General features: G+C 42.3%; 2 protein-coding genes across 2 annotated transcripts in view; both read left to right on the plus strand.

Annotated features, from left to right (window-relative positions):
* The window catches only part of IDUA (alpha-L-iduronidase), a 71,373-nt gene extending 70,672 nt beyond the window's left edge, over positions 1 to 701 (plus strand). Inside the window, exon 15 of the transcript XR_014880660.1 lies at positions 568 to 701. The gene's annotated coding sequence lies outside the window, so the exon portion shown is untranslated. The remainder of the gene's footprint in view (positions 1 to 567) is intronic.
* PDE6B (phosphodiesterase 6B) lies at positions 698 to 23,634 on the plus strand. The gene is made up of 22 exons (XM_085214232.1): positions 698 to 1,108; positions 4,050 to 4,202; positions 4,539 to 4,628; positions 6,646 to 6,786; positions 7,821 to 7,895; positions 8,003 to 8,067; positions 9,478 to 9,544; positions 9,693 to 9,740; positions 9,905 to 10,054; positions 11,024 to 11,167; positions 11,758 to 11,823; positions 12,610 to 12,756; positions 13,609 to 13,716; positions 14,745 to 14,854; positions 15,683 to 15,770; positions 16,309 to 16,409; positions 17,779 to 17,886; positions 18,657 to 18,720; positions 19,443 to 19,517; positions 20,170 to 20,253; positions 20,768 to 20,924; positions 21,993 to 23,634. The coding sequence occupies exons 1-22, from the start codon at positions 698 to 700 to the stop codon at positions 22,049 to 22,051; spliced, it is 2,511 nt and encodes an 836-aa protein (XP_085070358.1). The 3' UTR covers positions 22,052 to 23,634.
* The last annotated feature ends 1,539 nt before the right edge of the window (positions 23,635 to 25,173 follow it).

The raw sequence follows: 25,173 nt of genomic DNA on the forward strand, positions 1-25,173 counted from the left end.
CACAGAACTGACCTAGAGTCTGCATGGACAACTGGAGTGTGCGCGTATCTACCCAATCTGAATGGAAACCTCCATTCTTTTTAGGCTCATTAACCACTTCAGCAGAGGGATTTGCTAGCTAGTAAACATAATTTATAGTTGCCATACTCTACCATCCAGCTTTAAAGATTGATATATTTAACATTCAATTAGAGATGTTTCTTAGACAAGCTAGGAGAGCAGAAATAATAAGATGCTCACCTTGTTAGCTAGGGATTAGGTCCAAGCAGTATATATTTAATTAGACTTTAAAGAGCTTATTTCAATGTTAGAAGATGCAGCTCTTCTCTTTTGCTGCTACCACAATATAATTATTTCAGTAAGTTTTCTGCTTGTCAAGAGAAAGGAGAGTGCTTTAAGATATTGTGAATACTCACTTTTTGTTTGCATTTAGATTAAGAAGAAGAAAGTTGACCCAAGCTTTTGTAGAGGTCATCTAATCTGTTTGGTTGAGAAGATCTGTCCTCCCACAGACTCGCCTCCAGCACTATAAAGGAATACCTTCCTGATGACGATCTCTCTTTGCAGTGGTACATCATCTCTGGCTGTTCTAGAAGCAACATCTTCTATTATGAAAATTTAGGAACTACATCAGAAATAAGAGTGCTTCTTGCATAGACCACATCATTGGACTACTACAGGATCCAGGACATTCACAATGAGCATTAGTGAAGACGACGTGGAGAAGTTTCTTGATGGCAACCCTGCTTTTGCCAAGCAGTATTTTGAGAAGAAATTGAAAACAGAGCCCTGTGATGACAATGAAAGTGAAATTCTTTTTGAATTGATACAAGACATGCAAGAAAGCATCAACATGGAGAAAGTTGTATTCAAGACTTTGAGAAGAATCAGGTCCCTTATTCATGCTGATCGCTGTAGTCTTTTCATGTACAGACAAAGAAACGGCACACCTGAGCTTGCAACAAGGCTTTTCAACATTCAAGAAGGAAGCACGCTGGAGGAATGCCTGGTTTCCCCAGACTGCGAGATAGTCTACCCACTGGACTTAGGCATCGTGGGCTATGTTGCGCAAACCAAGAAAACCATGAACATCCAGGATGTCAGTGAGGTAGGTTTGCCATTTATATTGATTCACTCAGTAGACAAAAGGCTCGCATGCTTATTGGTTCAAAGGGGTCAAGAGACAGAAGGGCATCTTTGTCCCAGAACTGGGAGCACTGAAATTACTGTCTAGTGAAAACTAATACACCAGTAATCAGTGTGTAAGTTGCTTCCAACTTCATGTGTGGAGAGAGGTGAAGCTAAACTCATCATAGAATCATAGTCATAGAATCACAGAATCAGAATGGTTTTGGTGGGAAGAGACCCTAAAGATTATTCAGTTACAACCCCCTGCTATGGGGCACGATTGCCACCCGCCAGCTCAGGCTATCCAGGGCCCCATCCATCCTGGCCTTGAACTTCTTCAGGAAAGGGGCATTCACAAATTCTCTAGGCAGTGCTACTGCCTCACCCTCTGAGTGAAGAATTTTCTTCTAATATCTAATCTTAATTTCCCCTCTTTTAGTTTGAAACCATTCTTCCTTGTCTTATCACTATCTGCCCATGTAAAAGGTTGGTCTCTCTCCTGCTTATAAGATCCCTTTAGATACTGGAAGGCCTAAATGAGGTTCTCCCAGAGTCTTCTCTTCTCTAGGCTAAGCAAGCCCAGCTCCCTCAGCCTTTCTTTATAGGAGAGGTACTCCACCCCTCTGATTGTCTTTGTGGCCCTCCTCTGGACCCACTCCAACAGCTCCACACCTTTCCTGTGCTGGGGGCCCCAGGTCTGGATGCAATACTGCAGATGGGGCAGAGCAGAGGAGGACAATTCCCTCCTCCTCCCTGGTGCCACCCTACTTTTCATGCAGCCAAGAATACTGTTGGCCTTCCAGGCCGCAAGCACACACTGATGGCTCGTGTCCAGCTTTTCATCCACCAGAACTCCCAAGTCTTCCTCTACAAGGCTGCTCTCAGTGAGTTCTTCTCCCAGTCTATATACGTATCTGGGATTGCGCTGACACCAGTTGTCACTGGCCTCCACCTGGACATAGAACTGTTGACCACAGCCATTTGGGTGAGACTATCCAACCAATTCTTTATCCACCAAATAGTCTAGCATGGACTAATTGTAACCTGAGTATGGGTGATTTTCACCAAAAGCAGCAAAAAGCACGCTCTTTCAGCAGACACTGTGCAGTGCAATACTGAGAGGGGTGCAAAGAATTTCAGTGTTTTATTCCTATGGCTTTCATAACAATACCTACCCTTCATACTCCTCAGTTGAATCACATAAATCTGAATGGCTGGAATTACAATCTGCTTGCCCTAATCGTAGATATAAAACTAAAATCCAAGTGACCCCAATATGGCATTTGGGATTACTCCCCCTCTTATTTGCTAGATACAAAGAGACCATCTGTTCATCTGTCCATTTGTTGCTTAGTATGATCATATCCAAATACTTCAACAAAATCTTCCTTGATCTCCATAGAACACAGTAAGATATTGACTTAGTTTTGCAACCATTCTTTTGCAGAATATGCATCAGAAAATAACTTAAAATTTTAAGGTTCTCTCTTCAGACATTTCTGTAAGAATAAGTAAGGACTTCAGAACTGGGAGCCAAGAGCTGCGCTTCAACTCTTTCAAGTGCTGCTACTCTTATGACAGTTCTTTTGAAGGAAACACAAACATTTAAATGCCCTAGTTGGCAGGGAAGGCTATCAGTAGAGGATATGTAGGGAGAAGGTGCGTTAGAGTGATAGTTATTTCAGAAGCAACATCTCAATTGTGATCAGAGGCAACAAAGCTCTGGGCTTTTAATAATTCAGATAAGAGGAGCTGTAGTTGACAATTCGTTCAGCTGAGCAGGAAGATGATGGTTCAGCAAGACCCTTCCCACATTCCCCATCAGAAGGAAAAGAAGGTATGAGTAAGTCATTGTGCAGGACATTGGGCTGTCTGACTTCCTCACATTACCCTTTCTATTTTCTTTTGGCACTGAGAGACAATTACACTTACAGTCACACTGAGTTCTCCTCATTCTGCTCCTACAGCATGACCTAATGCTCTCCCAATGGTTTGAATGGCAGTTCTCTCAAGAGCAGGACTCCCTGTTCAGCCAAACCCTGCTGGTGCTATCTGCATATTGCAACCCTGGCCAACAAGCTCCTTGGAGAGATGGGGCTGAGTTGCTCAAAGTGCGGAGGGAGAGTGCCAGGAAAAACATGTAGGTGGTGCCTGCTGCATCCTCCTGTAGACTATCCTGCCCACTATCCCAAACACAAAGGCCCAACATCACTGTGGTTCGTACTGAGGCTGCCATAACATCTTTCCTAGCGTTTCCCAATATCAGTAAAAAATACTTGGCACATGAAATGGCTACAGGTTGATTTCCCATGCCTGCTGCTGCTCTTTCATTCATGAAGGAGTGATAAACTGATAAGAACTGTAACTGTAAGACTAAGGCTGAAGATACTCTAATAGAGAAGGGAATCCTCTGGACAACAATTTTTTATCAGGAGAACCAAGGTCTAGATTGTTCCATGGAGAAAAATGACATTGAATGAGAATCCTAGTGAGTGTAATAGAAAGCATGGTTTATAAACTGTAGCTACGCAGTACTGCATAGAAATTGGTTACATGCACCTTGCAGTGTTAATACAACACTGGAGAAAATTATACCAGAGGTATAATGAAGGAAGTCAGTTGTTTGAGGATGATTAGTGGAGACTCTCCTTGTTCTGACAGAGTTCAACATGTTAAATGATTATAGTTAGCAAGATCTTTGTAAAAAGCACATGTATTGCAATCAACAGCCATAGCCAGTTCCTTGATACTAGTTTTATTACCTATTCGTTATATAATTTTCTACTAATTTTTTATCTTCCTCAATGTTGTAAGCAAAACTTTTCTCTAGACAGTTTGCATCAAGATGCTGTGCTTTGGTTTGGCTTTAAGGACACAAATATTGTTTAAAATGCTTAATCTGTAAACTCTTCTTTGAACAGTGTCCCCAGTTCAGTTCATTTGTTGATGAGCTCACCGACTACACTACAAAAAGCATCCTTGCAACACCCATCTTGAATGGCAAAGATCTAGTTGCTGTCATTTTGGCTATTAATAAGCTGAATGGCCCATTCTTCACCAACTCTGATGAAACAGTAAGTGGTCAGTAGTTCAGCTGTTGCATTGCTGTACAACATGTATAAAATGGGTTATACATCCCTCTACATTAGGGATGTCTGCTTTACTGAAGCACCATGGTGTAAATTTCCCTACAGGGGACACACCCTGTAACAGAAGAGGCTTATTATGAAGATGCTTATCTCAGAAATCTTTCAGGGAAGTTACAGTGGGATAAGCCTTATCTCACACTGGTGCAAAGCAAAGCATTTATCCTGGGGAATTACCATGACGTTGCTGAAGTTGTGTTATGAAATCCAATATACATGAGACTGCTACTGCATCTGGCCCAATTCCATTGTTTTTCCTTACAGCTTTTCCTGAAGTACCTGAATTTTGCTTCCTTAAACCTGAAAATTTATCACTTGAGTTATCTTCACAACTGTGAGACTCGAAGAGGCCAGGTAAGAGCAAAGATGCAGATTGGGCTATATCTTAAAATCAAAAGCACTTTTTCTGGTTTCAGATCTGCCTTCAGAGATTTGTGTCTAAAGAGCAGAAAGAAAAGGCAGCTCCTGGATGCTTTCGCATACTCCCTCTTCCTCAGAGTCCTTCATCACCATGCCTGTCTGCTGGTAAATACATATATTGTGCAGAGTTCAGGTGATGGAACACTCTTGAGGCATTTATCTACTTCAGATAACAGCACTGAAAGATCTCCGAAAACAATTAAGAGCACTATAATATTATCTTTTATGCTTATAAAAATACTATAGAATTTCTTCTTAGTGAAAGCAGAATGGTTCTCATCTCCTATTCTATTTCTCCCTTCAGTAGAAATTAACGAATTTCAGATATTTTGAATGGAACCTGTTCAGTCACAACTTTTTCCCATGGTTTGTTCTTCGCACAGTTCTTTCCACAAACATAAACAATGAATGGTGTCCAGGTGATCCAGCCATCTAGCAATGTTAAGTAATTTAACTAAGGTAGAACTACCCAAAGTTCATTCCTCTTGAGGACTTAGCAAGCCTGGGGGAAGCATGGAGGGGTCTAAAAGGAAAACACATACCCACGATGTGGAAGATCCAATGCATCCTGCAGGGTGTTCTGACCTGCGCTTGAACCCTGGAATCAGATGTCATATGTCACTGCTGTATTAGCAGATCCCACAAAAGGCGGAAAAGAAAAACTAAATTAGCTCAACTAGCAGATGTTTGGCCATCAGAAGGTATCTGCAAGAGTTAACACTGTTTGTTGCTCTAGACTTAAAACTACCTCAGTACAGTCTGAGCAAACAACATTCTCAAAGATGTGTAAGATTTTTATATTGCAAAAATATCTGTACATAAAACGTTACGTGCAAAGAGAATACAGTCTGCTTGTTAGACTGTACTCTGTTAGAGTCTTAGTAGAAGACCACATAACATTTTGCCAGAGTTGTTTACATCATTTCATGAACTGCTCTTTCTCCATGCATTTTTTTCAATCCTTGTCACTGCATTTGTGGCTTTCAGCTTTACATACTGCATGCAGTAAAATTAGCCATTGCTCATTTTCCATTAGCAATTTGCTTGGCAACAACACTGTCCTATCTGTGGGATGCTGGTAGCATTTAGCACCTCAGTCTCTACAACAGTGCCAGAGCTTTCACATCCCATAGGTCAGAAAAGGAGAGTGATGCAGGCCAGAACTGTGTATGATGTTTGCTAGCCCTCAGTGAAGCAATGAGTCACACTTCTCCTGACTGTGGCCAAGCAGTAGTGCTCCATGTTCCAAGCATAGGTCCAGTCAGCTTCAGGTAGAGGCTTCCAGCACTTCTAGGCACTGCCACTGTTGTTTCCTGGGCTCTGACAGGAAAGCACCCAGTCAGGCACACAGGCACTAGCAAAGGTCAGCATTTGCATAGCTGGCTTCCTTATCATTTCAGAGATAATAAAGCTCCCCTTATGACCACAAAGACTTCCTTTTTACTATTAGAAACATCTGCCTAATTCACTGCAGAATCTCCACTTTTACAGATGAAATGGCCTAGTAGCAACAGCTTTCTTAAGGATAGGGCCACACTGCATTGCATGGGGAAGAGGGTCATAGGCCAATGTGCACACAAGATCTGTGTGCAAAAGCTTTAAGGAAAGAGTTGATTCAAATATTTCCAACTCCAGCCTTTAGACTTTGCAAGATTTTACTCATGGATATAAAAAGTAAGTGTACAGTCTGTTTGGCACCATTACCTTTGTAAGACTGGCCCTTAGCATAGTACTCTGTGATGGCATGACTAGTCCTCAGAATGCATCTCTCTTTAGTAATTCCCGGTGTAAATAAGCAATGAATTTACACTTTGCAGTTGCACTTTTGTTGCTATTGCACTGGGACTGTAGTATTAAAAAAAACAACCACAGTTATCTTGTTAATGGAAACACATCTGGGAAGTCTAACTTCAAGGGAAAGCTATGCTTACAATTGGCTTTTATCCTGCAGGTGCTGCTGTGGTCAGCTAACAAGGTCTTTGAGGAACTGACAGATATTGAAAGGCAATTCCACAAAGCCTTCTACACAGTGAGAGCGTATCTGAATTGTGACAGGTACTCAGTAGGCCTCCTGGACATGACAAAGCAGAAGGTGAGTGTTCACTGATGAGCTACAGATATTTCTGATTGCTACTATCCATAGCTGACTGATTTGTGGATATAAGGTTTACTAGGACAGCCAAAGTCCAACCGAGGTTTAAGTCATTATTCCTGCTTTGATTTGCATTTTTAATCCCATTGTACAAATGAAAAACGTAGGATTGAGAAAAGAGGAGGAGAATAAAGAGTTTATCACTGGGATGGGACTATCTGAAGAGGTAGAGGACAAGAATAGAGACAAAGGAGAAGCAAACATGTTTAATTATCAAGCAGCAATCCCAATTAAAGCCCGCACTGCAAGCACAGTCTCAGCAAGTCTTTGGATGCCAGAAATATAATGAGATACCAGTAGAAACACCCAGCAACAAAGCAGACACTCTCTTCAAGACCTCATTCATATGCATATTATCTAGGCTTCAAGGTGAAATTTGGCTTCAAGGAAATGCAGACTAAGAGCATATGAATTACCTCTGCAGCTCCGATTTGTTCTGGTTGTTCGCAAGCTGATTGACAAGCTTTACTTGGGAGTTACACAGCAAAATTTACATAGCGTCTCTGCTTTACTTTGGGGTCAGGCTAACTGAGGCTACCAATGACTGTGATTTCCACCACATTGCCTGAGCCCTTACAGCAGTTGGTCATTTGAGGAGATATACTAAAAGGTCATTATTTTGGTAAAGATTCTTTGATCAGCATTATAACATAGCCTAGGAGAAACTGTTCTTTGGGTTTAGTGAGGTAGCAAATCAGCCTAATTGAAGCAATCTGGAAAATGGAGGAACATGGAAAATATAGAAATAGGTTCTTGCTCTGTGCATACAGTCCATACTGTTCACTGATTGATGTCTTGTGTATAAGCTGTACATGGCCATATGAAACTGTGCTACCTAAGATTGGTATAGCCATGTTGTTTCATGTCTTGTTTACAGAGTACAAAAACCAGCATAGAAAAGCAGCAGTTACTCTGAAATTTGAGGCAAAATGCTCTTTTCCACTCTAAATATGCTTCTTTTATTTGAAAAACAGGAATTTTTTGATCTATGGCCTGTCCTGCTGGGAGAAGTTCCTCCTTACTCAGGACCTCGCACTCCAGACGGCAGAGTAAGAGACAGCCATATTTCTTATAGTCTTATATAGTCTTATAGTTTTCTTGTCTCGATGAATTATCTCACCACTAGATTTAACACTGCTCTTCTTTTTATTTGCAGGAAATAGTCTTTTACAAAGTCATTGATTATATATTACATGGAAAAGAAGACATTAAAGTCATTCCGTAAGTGCCCAGACTGCTGCCACTCTTTGTGTGTGCTTGGTAAAGACACAGAGTGCAGCGAAAACAAAGGTTGTCCCTGACTTAAAGATGTTCATAAAGAGATATGCAGAGGACTGATACAGGACTGAGTAAGAAGCCAGAATGTAGGATGCTGTTTCAACTCACATTGATGTGGGACAAGGTTTTTTCCAGGGCAGTGGGATTCTCCTGGTTTGTAAGTCAGGCTCCAAGAACCACTGCAACAAGCAATTGTTTTTGTGTGAGAATGAGCTGCTTTGACTGCCTGCAGCTTTGCCATTGTCTGTGTTAACCCAGGGCATCACTCCTCCTTGGTATCTTTCCTGTGCTAGCCTCTGAGCCCATCCAGCTTGCCCTGGTGGTGAGGCATCTGCAATCGCAGCCCTGCCCACCACTCATCTGGATATCCTCTCAACCCTCACAGTCCCTCCTGTTCCTCTGCCTGTCCTCTAGCTTCTTGTCTACTCTCTTCTCCTTTGGTCACCCCCCTCAAGGCTGTCTCTGACTTTTCCTCCACTCTTTACTCTACCCTGAGACTCTCATTCTGAAAATCACCTTCATTTCTTGCCACTGAGTTTTGTGGAGTAGATTGGTCTCCATTCCAGTGGGCTCTGAGAAGACTTCCCCAACAACCATCCTCTTCTCTAGTGGTTTAACTGTCCACTTCTGTATGGCGTTTCTCTCCTCAACATTCACTTACCAAAACATGAGAAGGGAAACATAAATGGCTGCATTTGCAGGAGTTGGTGAGAATGCTCCCCTCTCATCAAGCTTCCTAGCCATCTACTTTCATCTTTCATCTACATGTTTCATGTATCTTCATGTATCTATTCCACATATAGATACACATGTGCCCTCCACCTCCTCAGATGCCTTTCAGCATACTTCCCCACGACCCTCAGCACTTCCATTCACCACTTGTCCAACTGCTGTGGGATGTGACTAAAGATCTCCTTGAGAACTCTGACACAACAGAAGTTTTACCCTGTGCTGGTCACCCCACTCTGCAGTAATATCCACCTGATATGCACTTTCATGCTTCAAGAAATTCAGCAGTGTTTAATCTGGCTGACTCTTAACCAGAGACTTTCTTTTCTTTTTCTCTGTGATGTAGCTCTGAAACATGACCCTCACTACCAGGAATAGTCTTTTCTTAACTCAAGTGCTCTGCTGACTATATTCTATGAGCTAATCTGTACTGAATTCTTGAAAGAAAATATTTACTTGTGTAAAAAATTATGCTTGTGCATGTAGGTCCCTTTGAAAGTAACAGAAATGCTTGGTAGCTGAGAGTGAAATGTATATGTAGATTGTGCAGCCAGCTCTGTTATCATCATTGTCTTTCAATAAATACATATCTTTAATTACCCTTTTCCATTTTCTTTCTATCAGAAATCCTACGCCGGATCACTGGGCACTAGTTACTGGACTGCCAACATATGTGGCTGAAAGTGGGTTTGTAAGTGCATAGCTTGGACTTCATTAAGGCTTTCTGAAATGAAGTCTCATTAAAGCTGCTTTTCAGTTTTTTTTTGTTTGGGCATTTTAATCAATTTCTATGTCAAATTTGTAAAATATGTATTTATTTTTTTTTTGCGATCCCCTAGATTTGCAATATTATGAATGCTGCTGCAGATGAGATGTTTAACTTTCAGGTAATGTGAACACTTCTATGAAGCATTCTACTTTACTTACAGAAATGTAATTCAGAATCAATATCAGGCACATAGGTATTTTTTTCATCAGAAGTCATGATATGAAATTGGATTTAGAAAACAAATTAAGCATATGGTGTCTTTCTGCTTGCTATTTCTTCAAGGAAGGTCCTCTAGACGAATCAGGATGGACTATCAAAAATGTTCTCTCCATGCCAATAGTCAACAAAAAGGAAGAAATTGTTGGCGTCGTCACATTTTTTAACAGAAAAGATGGGAAACCATTTGATGAACAGGATGAGACCCTGATGGAGGTATAATTCCTTATTGTGTCTGGAAGAAGTTCATATGGTTGAGAGAGGTCATTTTTTTTTCTCACAGCACTTCTGCAAACATCCTTCAACATTCTGCAACTAAGTTTCTTAATAGGTTATGCAGTAGATGGAAAGTTTTGAAGGTGACTCAATGAAATGTTGGATGTTTTTGAAATTTGTAATGTTCAGATCATTTTGTTTCAGCATTCTTAGATTGAACACCTAGCCATCAGCAGCTATGAGGTAGTAACATGACTATATTGACCTGTGCTCAGATAAAGCTGGGCAACTCCCTCTGGCAATTACACCTAACTTATCAGTGTAGCTGTGATTCAAGGTGTGGCCAGCTACTGAATCTACAAACAGTAGCACTAATTGAAGCCACTGTTGCTGAGAAGAGCTTCTCTGTTAGTTTCAATCCAACATGGACATACAGATCTTGACATCCATTATCAATCAGAGCATTTGCTGAAATACTTTTACTACCAAATAAAACGACCAAGCAAAAAAATCAATTCAAATTGGCCACTTAGCAGCAAATAAGATGAAAGCAAACAAAGTGTGAGTAAACAGATGTGAAAGGTGACAAGACCATCATGCTTTCCCTTGATATGAGGGTTCCTAACCTGCTATCATGGTTGTGACAGCCGCCTTTCCCATAGACATGGGGTATTATACTGAATACTTGTAACAACATACACAAGTTTTCCCAGGACAGAGGGTCCTTGAATCTGCATGGGTATGGACAATCTCAAGATCTAGGCAGATCCATCAGCTGGGGAGCTGCTGTGATGAAGAACAGTTAGCAGTTAGGAACAAACATGCAATTGCTCATTGCTAAACTTGGGGCCACAATGGAGCTCATGTTTCTATAAAAATATACATATATTACACAGCATTATCTTTCTGTGGCTATAGGGAACAGACACTTTGGTTACTTCACTGTTTCTCTTTTTCCTCCTCTCCAAGTCCCTGACACAGTTTTTGGGCTGGTCTGTACTCAACACAGATACGTATGATAAGATGAACAAACTGGAGAACCGGAAAGATATTGCCCAGGATATGGTGCTCTACCACGTGAAATGTGACAAGGATGAAATTCAGGAAATTCTGGTAATGCCTTGCAATGTACAGCACTCCTGTGAGCATACCGGCCTAGTCTGCACCTACAGCCTTGTCAGTGCTGAACAACAGCTGTATCTGTTGGACAAGGTCTCCCATCCCATATAAAATCTTCCAGACATGGAGGCCTTCACACTATAGCAGAACAAGTCTTAATTTTGACTTGAGGCTGGTTGCGGTCTGCTCTCTGCCTCAGCATGCTGTGCCAAAGCCAGGCCTGGAGGTGGGCTCATGCAGATGCTGCTCAGGGCAGGCTGTAGGTTGTGAAAGAGGAGCTAATTTATACCCTAAAACCATCTTGGTACAAAAGATATAGAGTCGCTAAGCCTGGCTGAGACATGGGGAATTTTCTAGGGGAATTTTTTTTCAAGTGGAGGAAAAAACAAGCCAAAATTAATGCAAGAGATAACATTCCTTCAAGGAAGAATATCTTGAAGAAAAAAAAGCAGGGTCTGAGAGGAAAATATGATCTTCTTATCAGAGCTGCCTCCTGTAGGTTCACCCTAGATTACCCCCGAGCTTTACAGCACACGGTCTTGTAAGATATAGTAGTCAGTGTAACGTGTCCATGCTCTTTTCAGCCAACAAGAGAAAAGCTGGGGAAGGAGCCAAGTGAGTGTGAGGAAGAGGAGCTGGCAAGTATTCTGGTAAGGGCAATGTGCGGGTGAACTTGGAAGTGTGCCAAACAACTATTGCCTGGGTGGAGGCAGGGGAGAGTTGCTGGAGTTGGTAGATATCAATGAGGCACCTGGTGAAGGGTGAAGGTGAAACATACCTGCCCCTCCTGTGTTCTATGTGAGGTTATTATTACCAAGTAGCAGAGAATGCCTTCCTGTGAAATGCCTGCCTAGTGCCTCCTTATCACAAGAGGTTCCAAAGTCCACCTGGGAACATGCCATCCGCCTTGAACTATCATACATTTTGTTCATAAGAATAAATGAGGAACTTTAATACTTTTCCTGAGTCTAAGACCTGACAAGTTTGGAATCTCCAAACTACATCAAATTAAAAAGAAGAGTGCTTAACAGAATGCAAACAATATCTTGTGCCACACCATAAATGTTCTCTCTCCTCCCCTACTAACAGGACTATTTCAACAGAGAAAGAAGAAAAACATTTTTGTTCATCTGTACTAAATCCTTGAAGGAAAATATTTACTTATGTAAAAAGTTGTTTATCCTTGCGCATGTAGGTCCTTTGGAAGGATTGCTTGGTAGCAGTCCTAACTCTATCCCTAACCCTAACCCTAACCCTAACCCTAACTCTATCCCTAACCCTAATGTAGACCTCTTAGGGCTGTTTTTGTGTCACATTCTAAAAGAGATGTCTTCCAGCAGCATCAGACCAATAACTTCTTGCTTAGCAAAACCACTTCCAGGTATTTCTAGGGACAGCATTAATACCATAGCAACAAACCATCTTGCCTTTCACAGAAAGAGCAACTCCCAGGGCCCAGCAAGTTTGAAATCTATGAGTTCAGGTTCTCAGACTTCGACTGCACTGAGCTGGAGCTGGTGAAGTGTGGCATTCAGATGTATTACGAGCTTGGTGTGGTGAAGAAGTTCCAGATCCCACAGGAGGTAACTAACCCTAACCCAGGACCCCCACCTCGTTCATGAGTCTGGAGCATGAAGCTGGCCACTTCTGCTCTGTATAGTGGTGGGAAGATGAGCACTTTGTGGGCTACCAGTATGCGTTTGCTATTGGGTCTCTAAGACTGAGACTGCACCGTGGAAAACCTACCTACCCCATTATCGAAACTTATTCAACCCCGAAGTCCTCAATTTGCAAATTCAAGGCTTTTTGAAAAAACAGTCCGTGTCCGTCAGATTAGGCAAACGCGTTTTCGCTCCCGTCTCCTCGAGGGATGTTTCAGCACATGCTGTGAGTTTTATCCCCATCTAGTGGGACCCGCGGGTTGCTGCACAGAGAGCCTCCCGCCGCACGTCCCTCCTACCGGAGTGGCCGGCAGGGGAGCAGGAAGGAATCGAAGGGCTCTGCGCAAGGGTTACCTCTGTGCTTCTTACCCACAGCATGAGTTAGTACAATAAGCATTCAAAATGTCCACTCTGGAATGACGGTCCTGGTGCAGATGTGAAGAACAGTCATTCTTTGCTGCCCCTTTGAGATTTAAAATAATGAATACTCTCTTATTCCTTCTCTAATGGAAAAAACCTCTGTAGTTACAAGGGAAAAACCACATGGAAAAGCAGAACACAGGTGGAAAAAAAACAGTCTGATATTTAATGCTCTGTATTATAACCACGTAGGGGGTAAACATTCCATCTCTACAGACCTACAGAGCCATCTCTCTTGAAGGTCTGACCATTATCCATTATTTCTATGCATTGTCTTTATTTCAAAAGCAGCAGCAGCCAGCTTCACCAACAAGCCAGCTGACATCAAACAAACACCCTCCTCCCCAATTTCAGGTTCTGGTGAGGTTTGTGTACTCTGTCAGTAAAGGCTACCGGAAGATAACATACCACAACTGGCGCCATGGCTTCAACGTTGCACAGACCATGTTCACACTTCTCATGGTAAGGTAACACCATCCCTATTCATTCTGTGGCACGGCTTTACCCCAAGTAGGGCTGATGTCATGGCTTGGAGATATGCAGGGCTCCCTTCAAACCCTACATAGGATTAGTTTGTCACTTCTAGCACCATATGAGGCTCCAGTTTACATTAAGTGCATTGTAGGCACAGACATGTCTGGTATTGAAGAGCCTCCCGGTTAATCTGTCTGCGTGATAGGGTGAAGAACTGCGGGACATCCTTTCCTCCAGTAGCTTCTGGCAGTGACTGATGTTAGCTCAGATGAAGACAACCACACATTTCCCATTTGTAGGCAGAACAGCCACGTATATAAGTCCACTGCTAAATCTGCCTCATCTCCCAGGAGAATTGTGGAAGGATGAGATGTAATGGCCCTAAGTTGAGCCAAGGGAGGTTCAGGTTGGATACCAGAAAAAAATTATTCTCAGAAAGGGTATTAATACATTGGAAGAGGTAGTGGAGTCACCATTCCTGGAGCTGTTCAAGAACCATGTGGATGTGGCACTGAGGGATGTGGTTGATGGGCATGGTGGGAGTTAGCTGACAATTAAACTTGGTGATCTTAGTGGTCTTTTAGAATCTTGATGATTCTTTGACTGTAGTGTGAGTGTAGCAAAATGCCATTTCTCATGGATGAGAGATGCCCACAAAAGGACAGAGGCATCAGAAGTGCTCTAGTCACCACAGACTTGTGATGGATCAGCCCTATGGCCCAGCACTGAAGGCATGCAGGTGGCTGTCAGGGTGCAAGTGCTCCAATGGCACGAGGCTACTATAGCAGCAGGCAGCCAACCTTGCAGATAGGCATCAAGCACATACACATGACAGGTGTCTACTTGAGTATAAAACCTTTTGTTTCCAGTTGCTTCCCCATTCTGATCTAAATGCACTGTATGTAATATCTATCTTTCCAGTTCTCCTGGGCTGTCTCAATGGGGGTTGTCCAAGTCACAGTCCCATTTTCCTGTAAGACATACTAACAGATGGCATGCACATTTTTACCCTCCAGACAGGCAAACTGAAGCGCTACTATACAGACCTTGAAGCCTTTGCAATGGTAACTGCTGCTCTGTGCCACGATATAGACCACAGAGGAACCAACAACCTCTACCAGATGAAGTAAGTGCTTTCTTGCCACTTCCAATCATTTCCTGCTTCTCTTGCATGGAGCGGATTCAGGCTGTGATCCAACTAAAGTCCAGCACAGCTCTGTTATATACAGGGTAACACTCTTACTTGTCAATTAACTTCTCTTTTCTGCATGCTGTGAACTTGGGCTCTGCCTCCTAGCAGGCTGCCCTCAGCTCTTTGGTTAAACCAAAGCTCTACACTGTTGAAGCAGGATGCTTCCATGAGCATCCTGGACATAGGAAGCATGCTTTCTGCTGGAAAGCACTATGCGTAGCACTGCCTTTGCTGCCTGCAGAAACCTATCACCTATCACATGTGTGAGGATGTGAGTACTGCTTTCAGTAGCTGATTCAAAAAACCAGCAAGGTAGTGTCAGATGATAGCTTTTCTGCAATGCTTTTTAGCTGTGCTATCCCACTGCTTTCTGGAGCTTTGAAAAAATGTAAGTGAAGCTGCAAGTTCATCACAAGTGCTTTGAATGTGAGATTGTCTTGCACTTTGCCTAGGAAGATGTTCAAGGACCAGTGGTTTTCCTGTTCCTATTACCACATGCCAAAATGTACTTTTTCAGGAACTTAACAACAAGTTCATTATGCCCAATAACAACAATTCTGCCAAGAATAACAATTTAGGTGAAATCCACAGGCAGAAGAATACTATATGCAGTGTACAAATAACTATAAGCAGAGTCGCCTGTTGACAATATTACTCCTAAGCTTTTGCTAGATAAATTGAATGTACATGACAAATATCAGATGGGATACTTTTTTTTTAAGTGCTATACTAACATCTTTTATTTTTCCCTTATGCTACCAGATCTCAAAATCCTTTAGCTAAACTACACGGATCTTCAATTTTAGAGAGACATCACCTGGATTTTGGAAAGTTTTTGCTCTCTGAAGAGGTTTGTAATTAACTGTAATATAAGAGCCTGAGTAAATTAACTGCAGTGACTTTTTTTTATCAGTAAACACCAGCCTGTCAAATTCTGTGACCCATGGCCCACAGGTTTAGCACAGGATATATCTCTGGTTTTGGTTTCTGAGGTTCTGCAGCCAGCTCACTCTCTTCCACCCTCAGGGTGCTTTCTTCTCACAGGTGACCAAAACACTTGCATGACCCAGATTCTTCAGAAGCCATATCATTAGCCCCTTTAGGAACACATGAAACACAAGATTGTCCTTCTGTAGTCCTGTGGATAGGACCTAGGCCAACACACTCCCCCAGCTAACTTTCCATTTCAGGCAAATTGGCAAATTCAAGGTGTATCAAGGTGCAGACACTGACCCTGCTCAGTGAGTACAGAGGGAGATCAGGCACCAACAGATCTTAGGGAAGCAAGCTGCAGCTCTTAGAAAAAAAGGCAATTTTGAGAAATGAAGATTCCCAGTAGCTCACAGCAGCACAGTGCTTGCATTTTGCAGCTTCCTTTTCTTTTTCAGTCACTGAATATATGCCAGAACCTCAACCGGAGACAGCATGAGCACATGATTCATCTGATGGATATTGCCATTATAGCAACAGATCTGGCACTCTACTTCAAGTAAGTTGGTCATATACATTGTGGGTGAAGAGCTGCATGCAGCTAGAGCTGTACAAAGACAAAATGTGATGTTTTGCTCTGAGAGCCCCTCTGGGTAGCAAACCTGTTCACAGACACTGCCTCTAGAGGGCTGTTTTTAATGTCAATACTAGAGCTTCCAGGAAGAATTCAAACTGTTCAAAAGAATTTTGAACTTTGATTAATTACATCACGTATGTGACTTTCAGCTTTCTGTCTCCAAGGCAGAAGAAGGCCCCTAACAGAAATAAAGAGATTATTTTTTTTATAACACTTCAGCACTAAGAATACTTACAAATGGTCAATGGTTTGTCCAGCATTCCATTAAGTTCTCTGAGAGAGCAACAACACAACTCACATAGTAAGTGGTCCATTACAGGTGAATACTCAGTCCATAGTCTATTTCACTCACCAAAGCCAAAAATACTCAAGATCATGTTGTCACACGCACTAATTTCCTGGGGCATAAGCTGGAAGTCTATGATATTTGACATCTTAAGTAGCAAAGAACCTTCAAAATGTGCTTTGAAATACAGGGCCAGAGATTACTTCTGTGCTTTACACTGAAGGATGTTACACACAATATAAATAGTAAAAAGAAAAAAGAAAAAGAAAAAAGGATTATGAGGAAGGAACCCTAACCCCAACCCTAATCCAGTTCACTTACTTTGGAGGTTTGGTGGTTGTATGGGAACAGATATCTGCACTTCCCTTCCCTACCAGGTAGGAACTAGCTTGTCTTTGTCATCTGTATGTGAAGACTTAATTTAGATCAGATTCCAGGTGAAAGAGTGTGGACAGAGCACATAGTCAAGCTTCTTTGTGGATATGGCCTAAAGGTCCTTCTTTGTCAGTAGCATTGAACCAGCAGATTTTTCAAGATTTCATGCTACTCAAAATGTGGGTGTATGGTATATAAATCCCTCCCTGGAATTCGCTTCCCATATTTAGGTTTATAACTAATATTAACAAGATCAGACTGAGCAACAGGTAGTCTTACAGGTGCTTTAACACCTGAGCTAGCTCTAAGTTTCTGCTATTTGCTCAACATTCAGGCAAAAAGCCTTCTAGTGTTGTCAGCAAAGCCAGAAGCCCTTCTCATTATGCATTACTTGAAGTAGCACATGCTTTCAAGCTTCCTGCTCCAGTCTCACTACTCTGTTTATTATTTCTTTAAGCCATTTACAATAGTTCCCTCTATTTAAGAGAAGCAAGTGATGATACCTGGTTTTGCTGGCGGCTTCCCTGAAGACATAACTGCCAGGAAAATGTCTATTGGGAGCACAGACATCTATTTTTAACACACCTGCTTCATTCTTTTGGAACTTATTTTTTTTTCTTTTTCTCAAAGAAAAAGAACAATGTTTCAGAAGATTGTTGACGAGTCTAAGACATATGACAATACTACTGCCTGGACCGATTACCTGTCTCTGGAGACGACAAAGAAAGAAGTTGTCATGTGAGTAGATCATCTCTTTGAGGTTTAGAGATGTGGTAATGTCCCTCTTCTGGGGCTGGGTGATGGGAGCTACAAAGCATGCACACGCCCACAATAAGTCCAGTTTTAAAAAAGATTCTTCTGCTTCAGCAGCAATAGTCCCTAGCTGATATACTTCTTTGTTTTTGATTTCTAATGTAAATTGAGTGAAGAAAAAAAAACCAACACACTGGTGTTGTGCAGTCAGTACATTCTTGCATTGCCCTTAGCAGGAGGTCAGCATGTGGTAGTGTCCACTCAAATTGAATCTTCTGGAGAAGCAGGGCAAAACCACAAGGTAAAAATGTATTGCTCTGCAAAGGCAGAGCAAAGGGAACCTAATCCATAGTTGTTCTTCCTAATGGCAATCCCTCTGAGTTGCACAGTGCTGCTGCAACCAGCAGATGCTCTGCAGAACACTCTGTGCTTGTGATGAGTTGTACCTACAACCTTGCTGCAGTTTTCACTGTTAAACATCCACAAGGAACTCAGATGAGTTAGCCTACAGGCACAAGGTTCAGCCTAGCAATGGCTGAAATGATGAACTTCTTAGTGTCAGAAGAGAGCAGTTTCTTAGCACCCCATTTGATTCATGAAGCAGTTCTTGATCCATGTCCCAGTAAGAGTCAAGGCTATAGCAGCCTGCCTTTCTTTATCTACCACTTCAGCACTGAACTGAGACATTTGGTAGGATATGCACATCCTGAGCCTTAGGGCTTCAGAGACGAGACTAATTTATTTTCTGTTTTTAGGGCCATGATGATGACTGCCTGTGATTTGTCAGCAATCACTAAGCCTTGGGAAGTCCAGAGTAAGGTGAGGTTCTTGACATACTGTCAAGATTTCTCTAGCTTGTAATCGAAAACATTGTATGTTTCTAAGTTACTCAGTAACTGTGTTGAAGTTTCCTACTGAAACTACTGAAAATACTTCATAATAATAATGTTCTTGATGAATAAATCAATCTTTAAAATTATAGTTTTGGATTCTGCAGGGAATTTTTCATTCACCAAATGAAGCAAAGGAAAAAAGAAGGAAAAACTTCACAATTGTTTAGGTGGTGGTGGTTGTTTTAATGCAATACCTCCTGTTTGGTTAGTTGTTTGTTTTTCTGTTAGGAGTCCCTTCCTGAACTGAACTTAATAAATTACTAGGTAAGAAACTCTAAAATTTAAAGGAGGATAAAAATAAATAAAACCCATCTTCCTGTTCAGTATGGAGAAAAAGACAGCTGAAAAAGTCCTAATAGAAAACCATAAATGTGACCACAAGGCAAATCCTTGCAGGACACATTAGAAATGTTTCTTAATAAGCAGTGAGCTGACAAGTCCAAGTGCAATTGTATTTGGGCCATCACTACTCAGGTGCAATTCCATGGCTACTGCTGCCCATCCCAGCAGAAAGGCTGGGGCTGGATGTGAGTGTGGAGCAACCCAGGGCTTAGAAGTGACATTTGCTTCAGAGTCAGTCCTGTCCTAAAGTCCATCTGGAAATCAAAATCAGTGCTAACTTTACTTTTTCTCTCCTTGGCAATGTAGGTAGCTCTCCTGGTAGCAGCTGAATTCTGGGAGCAAGGGGACTTAGAAATAAGCGTCCTTCAGCAGCAGCCCATTGTAAGTATCCCATAAGAGCTAGAGGGAGCAGTTCAGACAGTAAATAGACATTTACTGCATGCAGGGATGCTCTCAGAGAGCTGTGTCTTTCTGTGGCTCTCAGGCTTGCCAAAATCCACCAGAACAGTCGGCATTCAGCTAGGGAAAATATTTAAATTTGGCATTGAAAGAACCAAGAATTATTCCTTCAGATTGTCTCTCCATCCATCTCAGTTTTTTTTAACTCATAGAATATTCCAAGCCATGACAGACCCAGTAGACTTAAGAAAAACACTAAGTAGACTTTCATAGTATATCTCCACAGATGCAACATAAACAATACAGTAATGGTACAGTAAGCAAAATGGCCATATTAAAATATAATTCCATGTTCAGAAATATTTTATAGAATTGAAATTTGCTTGAGAAAGGGAAGGGAAAAACTCTGTCCCTGATCCCACAGCAGACAAAGAAAGAGCTCTCTAAAATTTCTACAGAAACAGCATAGGAAACAAACCCATTCCACTTCTCTTCAGAGGAGGATGAGAGAGGTGATGGACAGCACAGCAGAACAGCCCAGCTTACACAACAGGGCAACTCTGGGTAGAAAAGAGAATAGAGTTTTCCAGTGCAATGTTCTTATATAGTATGGTGTGATTGTGTCCTACCACAGCCCATGATGGACAGGAGGAAAGCTGCTGAACTCCCAAAGCTTCAAGTGGGTTTCATCGACTTTGTGTGCACATTTGTCTATAAGGTAAGCACACTCTTGTGCACACCATCCTCTCAACATGAGATTCAGGTCCTAGCATCCAGAGTCCTGGCGCAGCAACAGCACTCAGGAGCACAGGGGCAGGCAGAGGAGATGACAAGGGGATTCCTATCTCTCAGTGAATCTGTTCTGCTGCCTCTTGAAGGAAAAAGCTTTGGAGACTCCAAAGAGATCCAAGTCCAAGAAAAGCATGGAATCATCTGTATACCAGATGAGACCGGGAGCAGCAGACAGAACTCACTGTCCTCATCCTGGCACAGGGAAGGAGGGAGGGGAGGAGAGAGGGAGACTCATCCTTCCCCCTGCTCAGGAGGGATGAACTTCCTCCTCTCACCAGCTGCCATCTCCAGGATGCTGCAGGGCCCCTCTCCATGCCATCTGCACCCCCCTTGTGTAGCCAGCCCAACAGGCAAGGATCAGGGCCAGTCCTGGGTGCAAAGGATGGGTGGCAAGTCAGCACCTCCACACTGCATGGCATTGATGGCTGTATTTTGGTCAGGAATTTTCACGTTTCCATGAGGAAATTCAGCCTATGCTTGATGGGCTGCTGAACAACAGGAATGAGTGGAAGACGCGTGCTGATGAGTATGATGCAAAGATGAAAGCTCTGGAGGAAGAGAAGAAAAAGGAGGAAGAGAAAATGGCTGCACAGAAAGGTCAGAAACAACACTGATCGTTTTGTTCCTAACTCAGAATGCACTTACTCAGTGAGACCAGCAGCAAGCTTTGTAGCCCCAACAATGTCAGATACCAAGCACAGTTTCCTCAACCTTGCTCCACTAGCGAAGTTTAAAACTGAACTCTAAAATACATTTTTGTCTTCAAGGCCTGGTACCATACAGGCTGTCAGGCATCAGAAGCATAGGGGGCTACCTGTGCCTTACAAATGAGGCTACATGCAGCACAAGCCTCCATGAAGCTGGGATCAGCAAGAAGTTCTGTGCAGTGTCTGTAGGTCTCTGGATAAGTGCAGGGACACATCCCTTTGTACAGGCTTGGCTGATGTGCCATCTCGCAGCTTGTGAAGCAGGAGGATTTGAAAACAGCTAACACATTCCTGGGGTATGGTATGTAGTTCATCCCATTTCTAGCCCAAATTAGCACTTTGACGATTTATTTGGGTTAAATCTATTTCCCAATTTCTGTGGGCATTTCTGTATAGCACTGAAGTCTATTCAGCTGCAGTGAACACTGGATGAAAGCTTATATTAACACGTACTTCATATCTTGAGGTTTGGTTTGGCTCTGAGAAAGATGGAAGGCTCTTGGCTGCCTCTCCAGGTGGCTGAAAACCAGCCTGTCAGAACTTGCTGCCTTTGTTCCAGAGGCTGCACTGAAGTGTCCTCTTGTTGCACTACAGACCACTGCTACTCCCTAAACAGCTCCTTAGGGTAGACACTATTTAAATATCGGAGTTTAGAGGTCTTATCTCATTTCCATTCTTAAAGTACTGAAAATAAGTGCTCTGAGTATGACTTCTGAGGAGTTATTTCGTGACTGAGTAATCAGTATTTAAGTGAAGAAGGTTTCTGCCAACCTAAACAATTCCAAAGTAACTTTGAATTCACAGTTACTTTGCATAGCAGACATCTCTAGATAAAGGTACTGCAGGTATTTCACCCACCATTCAGTGTAAGTCCAAAAACTCTGCTGTGGTGAATGAGAAGAGATTCTAGTGCACTTATAACTGTACCTCTAATTCTTTTTTTCTTTTTGTATGGCAGATGGAATAACCTGCAACGGAGGAACAGCTCCAGCTTCAAAAACCTGTAGTATACTTTAGATCTATTTCCAAGGCAATACATCCCAAAATGAGAATGCCCATGCTTAGAAACAAACAACAACAACAAAAAGTCCTGGCTTAAAATATATATTCCTGCTTGGACTATTTTAATTAGGCTTATGACCAACCAAGGAAGGGCTAGATCTCGTTTGCCTTAATTGCATCTCTTCCTGATAATAAGGGATCCATCCTGTCCTGACTCTCACTGCATTTCACATACCTGATGTTGTCAGATAGCATGTGGCAAGTCAGAGCAATGTTTGGCCAATATATCAGGTTGCATGGCCACAGAAGAAACACTTCTCAAGCACTGACTGCAGACTCCAAAGCTGACAGGGCCAGTGAATCTCCTAGATTGTCCATGTGCACAAGGAGTAGCCTGCAGGGTAGAAAAAGTGAAGAACAGCTAAATTTTTAATATCTAAATCTCTATCTTTGAGGATATCAGAAAGAAATCTGTAGGTGGGGATGAAGTATGAAAACTTCTGAGCTGTTCTAGAAAGCTACATTTCTCAGTAAGTCCAAGGAATACACATAGTAATAATTCTGTATTCGCTTTGGGAATTTGGGTAGGCTACTGCTGTGTGCAAGATCCCTCAGCTGCAAGACCCAGCAGATGCTGGCTTCACAAACAGGACCCACGTTGTGCACTATCCCAGGCTTTGTGCTGTGACACGTGGTTGTGAGAAGGCAGTGTCATCATTACCCATGCAGCACCTCATACAGTTACCCACACAACCTGATCTGTGGCATCTGACTTTGTTCTGTTTTACCTTGTATTGCCAGTGTTATCTAACACATCCTCCTTTGATTGGTATCAGCACTCCTCCTTTTCTCCTCCTGTTTGAGATGTCTGATTTTCTCATTCCACTCCAAACTTTAAAAGACTGATGAATTCTACCCCTTTATTTCAGTTAATTAGTTTTCTTGTTTATTAATGTAACTATGTTAGAATACTCTTATCACAGAGGAAAGACCCTTCTCTGCTCCCCTGCTCTCTCTCTCTCTCTCTCTTTCTCTTTTAACTCAGAGCATGGCAGGCATGTCAGCCATGTAATGAGAGTTCTGATTTGTGGGGATCTTCTTCTTCTATTACTCCCGCTACCTTCATTATTTTTATCCCTCGGTAACTTATTTTGCATTACAGAAGTACTGTAAGTAAAAGGAAATGATAGCCATAGTGGTATCTGGTGATTGTTTATCCAGATCCCAATACACTAAGAAGTAATCTTCTGTCGCTATGCAGCTGTTGTGTGAGCAGCAAGTTGTCCTTCAAGAGAATACAGAAACCTCTCCACTTGCTCAAAAGCTAAATATGCAGCTAGTAATTGCTTCGTGTTGTATATCTCAGTTTCATCAGCAACCACATAGGAGGCTTTCGTCACGTGGCAGCACTTCCAGGACACCAAGCCAAACAAGTTGTTTCCAGTGGGCAATACGCCATGAGTTGATCTATCTTATTGTGTTGTGCTAAAGAAGGGGGTTCTTAAGATCACCTCAAGCCACTGTAAGCTAAATGCCTGTTGTTGAGAAAAGCTCTCCTTGACCTCAGATGTTTTCCGGGAAATAAAGCCAAGAATTAATTCCTTGTCCTGTGTGCTGGATGCTGAAATTGCTGTGGGCGACATTGTGTGAGTTCAGAGATGCAGGGCTGGCCTGTACAGTATCTGGGCTGGGGCACCCATGCCCACCCACCTGCACAAGTGCGTTTTGAGGGCTGCTCCCTACTTGCCATTCCCATTTCCACTGGTGGCAGTGAGGTGTCCCATGCAGAGCACATGCAGCTCTACTGTGCAAAGCCACTTTGTTGGACTGCTTCTGGACATCAGCACTGGTTCCTCAGGCTGCCTGCTTCCTGAGCACTGTAGCCTTGCCCTTCAAGCACCATTCACTATCTCCCATTGTGCTCGATGCAGTTTTCTTACCAACAGAAATGCAATCAAACTGGCTTCCTCCAACTTGTTCCTCAGCTGCCTGCAGCTGACTGCCCCTCATCTTCCTGTGGGAAGCCATGAGCAGAGGCTTTTATGTTCCTTAAATTTCTTTGCAAAGTATTGGTACATAGCATTACTACTATAGTAGTAATGTAGTAGTACTGTTACTGGTAAAGCAAGCATATACGACAAATAATTACATATCACTACAAGTAATATATAATTATGATCAATTACTTAGATGTGTGTCTATATACATTTCTATACTATCTCAAAGCACTCATTAAATCACTCCTATGATTGGTGCTTATCAGTGATGGACAAAGTTGTGCTGAGATGATGATTCATAGCACAGTCTGGAGCCAGCCAGGCACCCCCAGTGTGGTTTCTACCCATTGTGGCCCATGCAGGTCTGACACAGAGGTTCACAGAGGGGGGGTCTCAGAAAGGTGCTACATTTCGGGTAGAGACATTTTAATGTCATTGCAGACATAAGTGAGTGTAGGACACCACCATCACCTGAGCAGCCAATAGATGTTGCTGACTTCTATGATTCACTTGGAATAGCCCATAGACAATGCAGTTGTCTATTTTCTCAGAATAGCTTTGACTTTTTCAGACTGTTTTTTCTGTATTTCCAGCTTCAGCTGTCTATAGCTGTTGCCAATTTCTACATGTTCAGACTGTGTTCCACCTTTCTAGACAGTAAGTTTGTCATTGCACTTCTGTGGTTTTGCACTTAGCAAGGCTATCTCAGCCATGCCAAGTTCACAGGAGCGAAGCTGCACTTCTGCTTCTTACAGACACTCCTTGTTCTCAAGCCAGCAGATATCTTGTGTTTTTCATGTTCCCAATCACACAGATTAATTTATGGATGCTCCCATTACCTGCAATGGCCCAGAGTGGATCATTTAAGGGAAGAAACCCTTCCATTATGGACAGAGGTTCTCCCTTCCCATCCCTATGTCTCTCTCTCCCAGTGTCCAGTATGTGCTAAGTTTTGAAGAGGAACACTGACTTTCTTGCATCACAGACAGGGTCATGCGACCCTTTTTTTTTTTTTTTTTTTTTTTTTTGGCAAAATGGTTGTATTTAACGGCATCATCCTTTTGCCAGAAAACTAGAATAGCTGTCCTTTCTGATCAACAAGCCTTTACTAAACAAATGTCTCTACATCTTGTTGCACTG

Source organism: Meleagris gallopavo, chromosome Z (assembly GCF_905368555.1).
Source record: "Meleagris gallopavo chromosome Z, MGAL_WU_HG_1.1, whole genome shotgun sequence".
NCBI lineage: Eukaryota > Metazoa > Chordata > Aves > Galliformes > Phasianidae > Meleagris > Meleagris gallopavo.

Coding starts and splice junctions, on each gene's coding strand:
- PDE6B (XM_085214232.1), top strand. CDS start 698: ATGAGCATTAGTGAAGACGACGTGGAGAAGTTTCTTGATGGCAACCCT. Junction 9,741..9,904: donor ATGAGATGTTTAACTTTCAG/GTAATGTGAACA, acceptor TATTTCTTCAAG/GAAGGTCCTCTAGACGAATC. Junction 20,925..21,992: donor GAAAATGGCTGCACAGAAAG/GTCAGAAACAAC, acceptor TTTGTATGGCAG/ATGGAATAACCTGCAACGGA.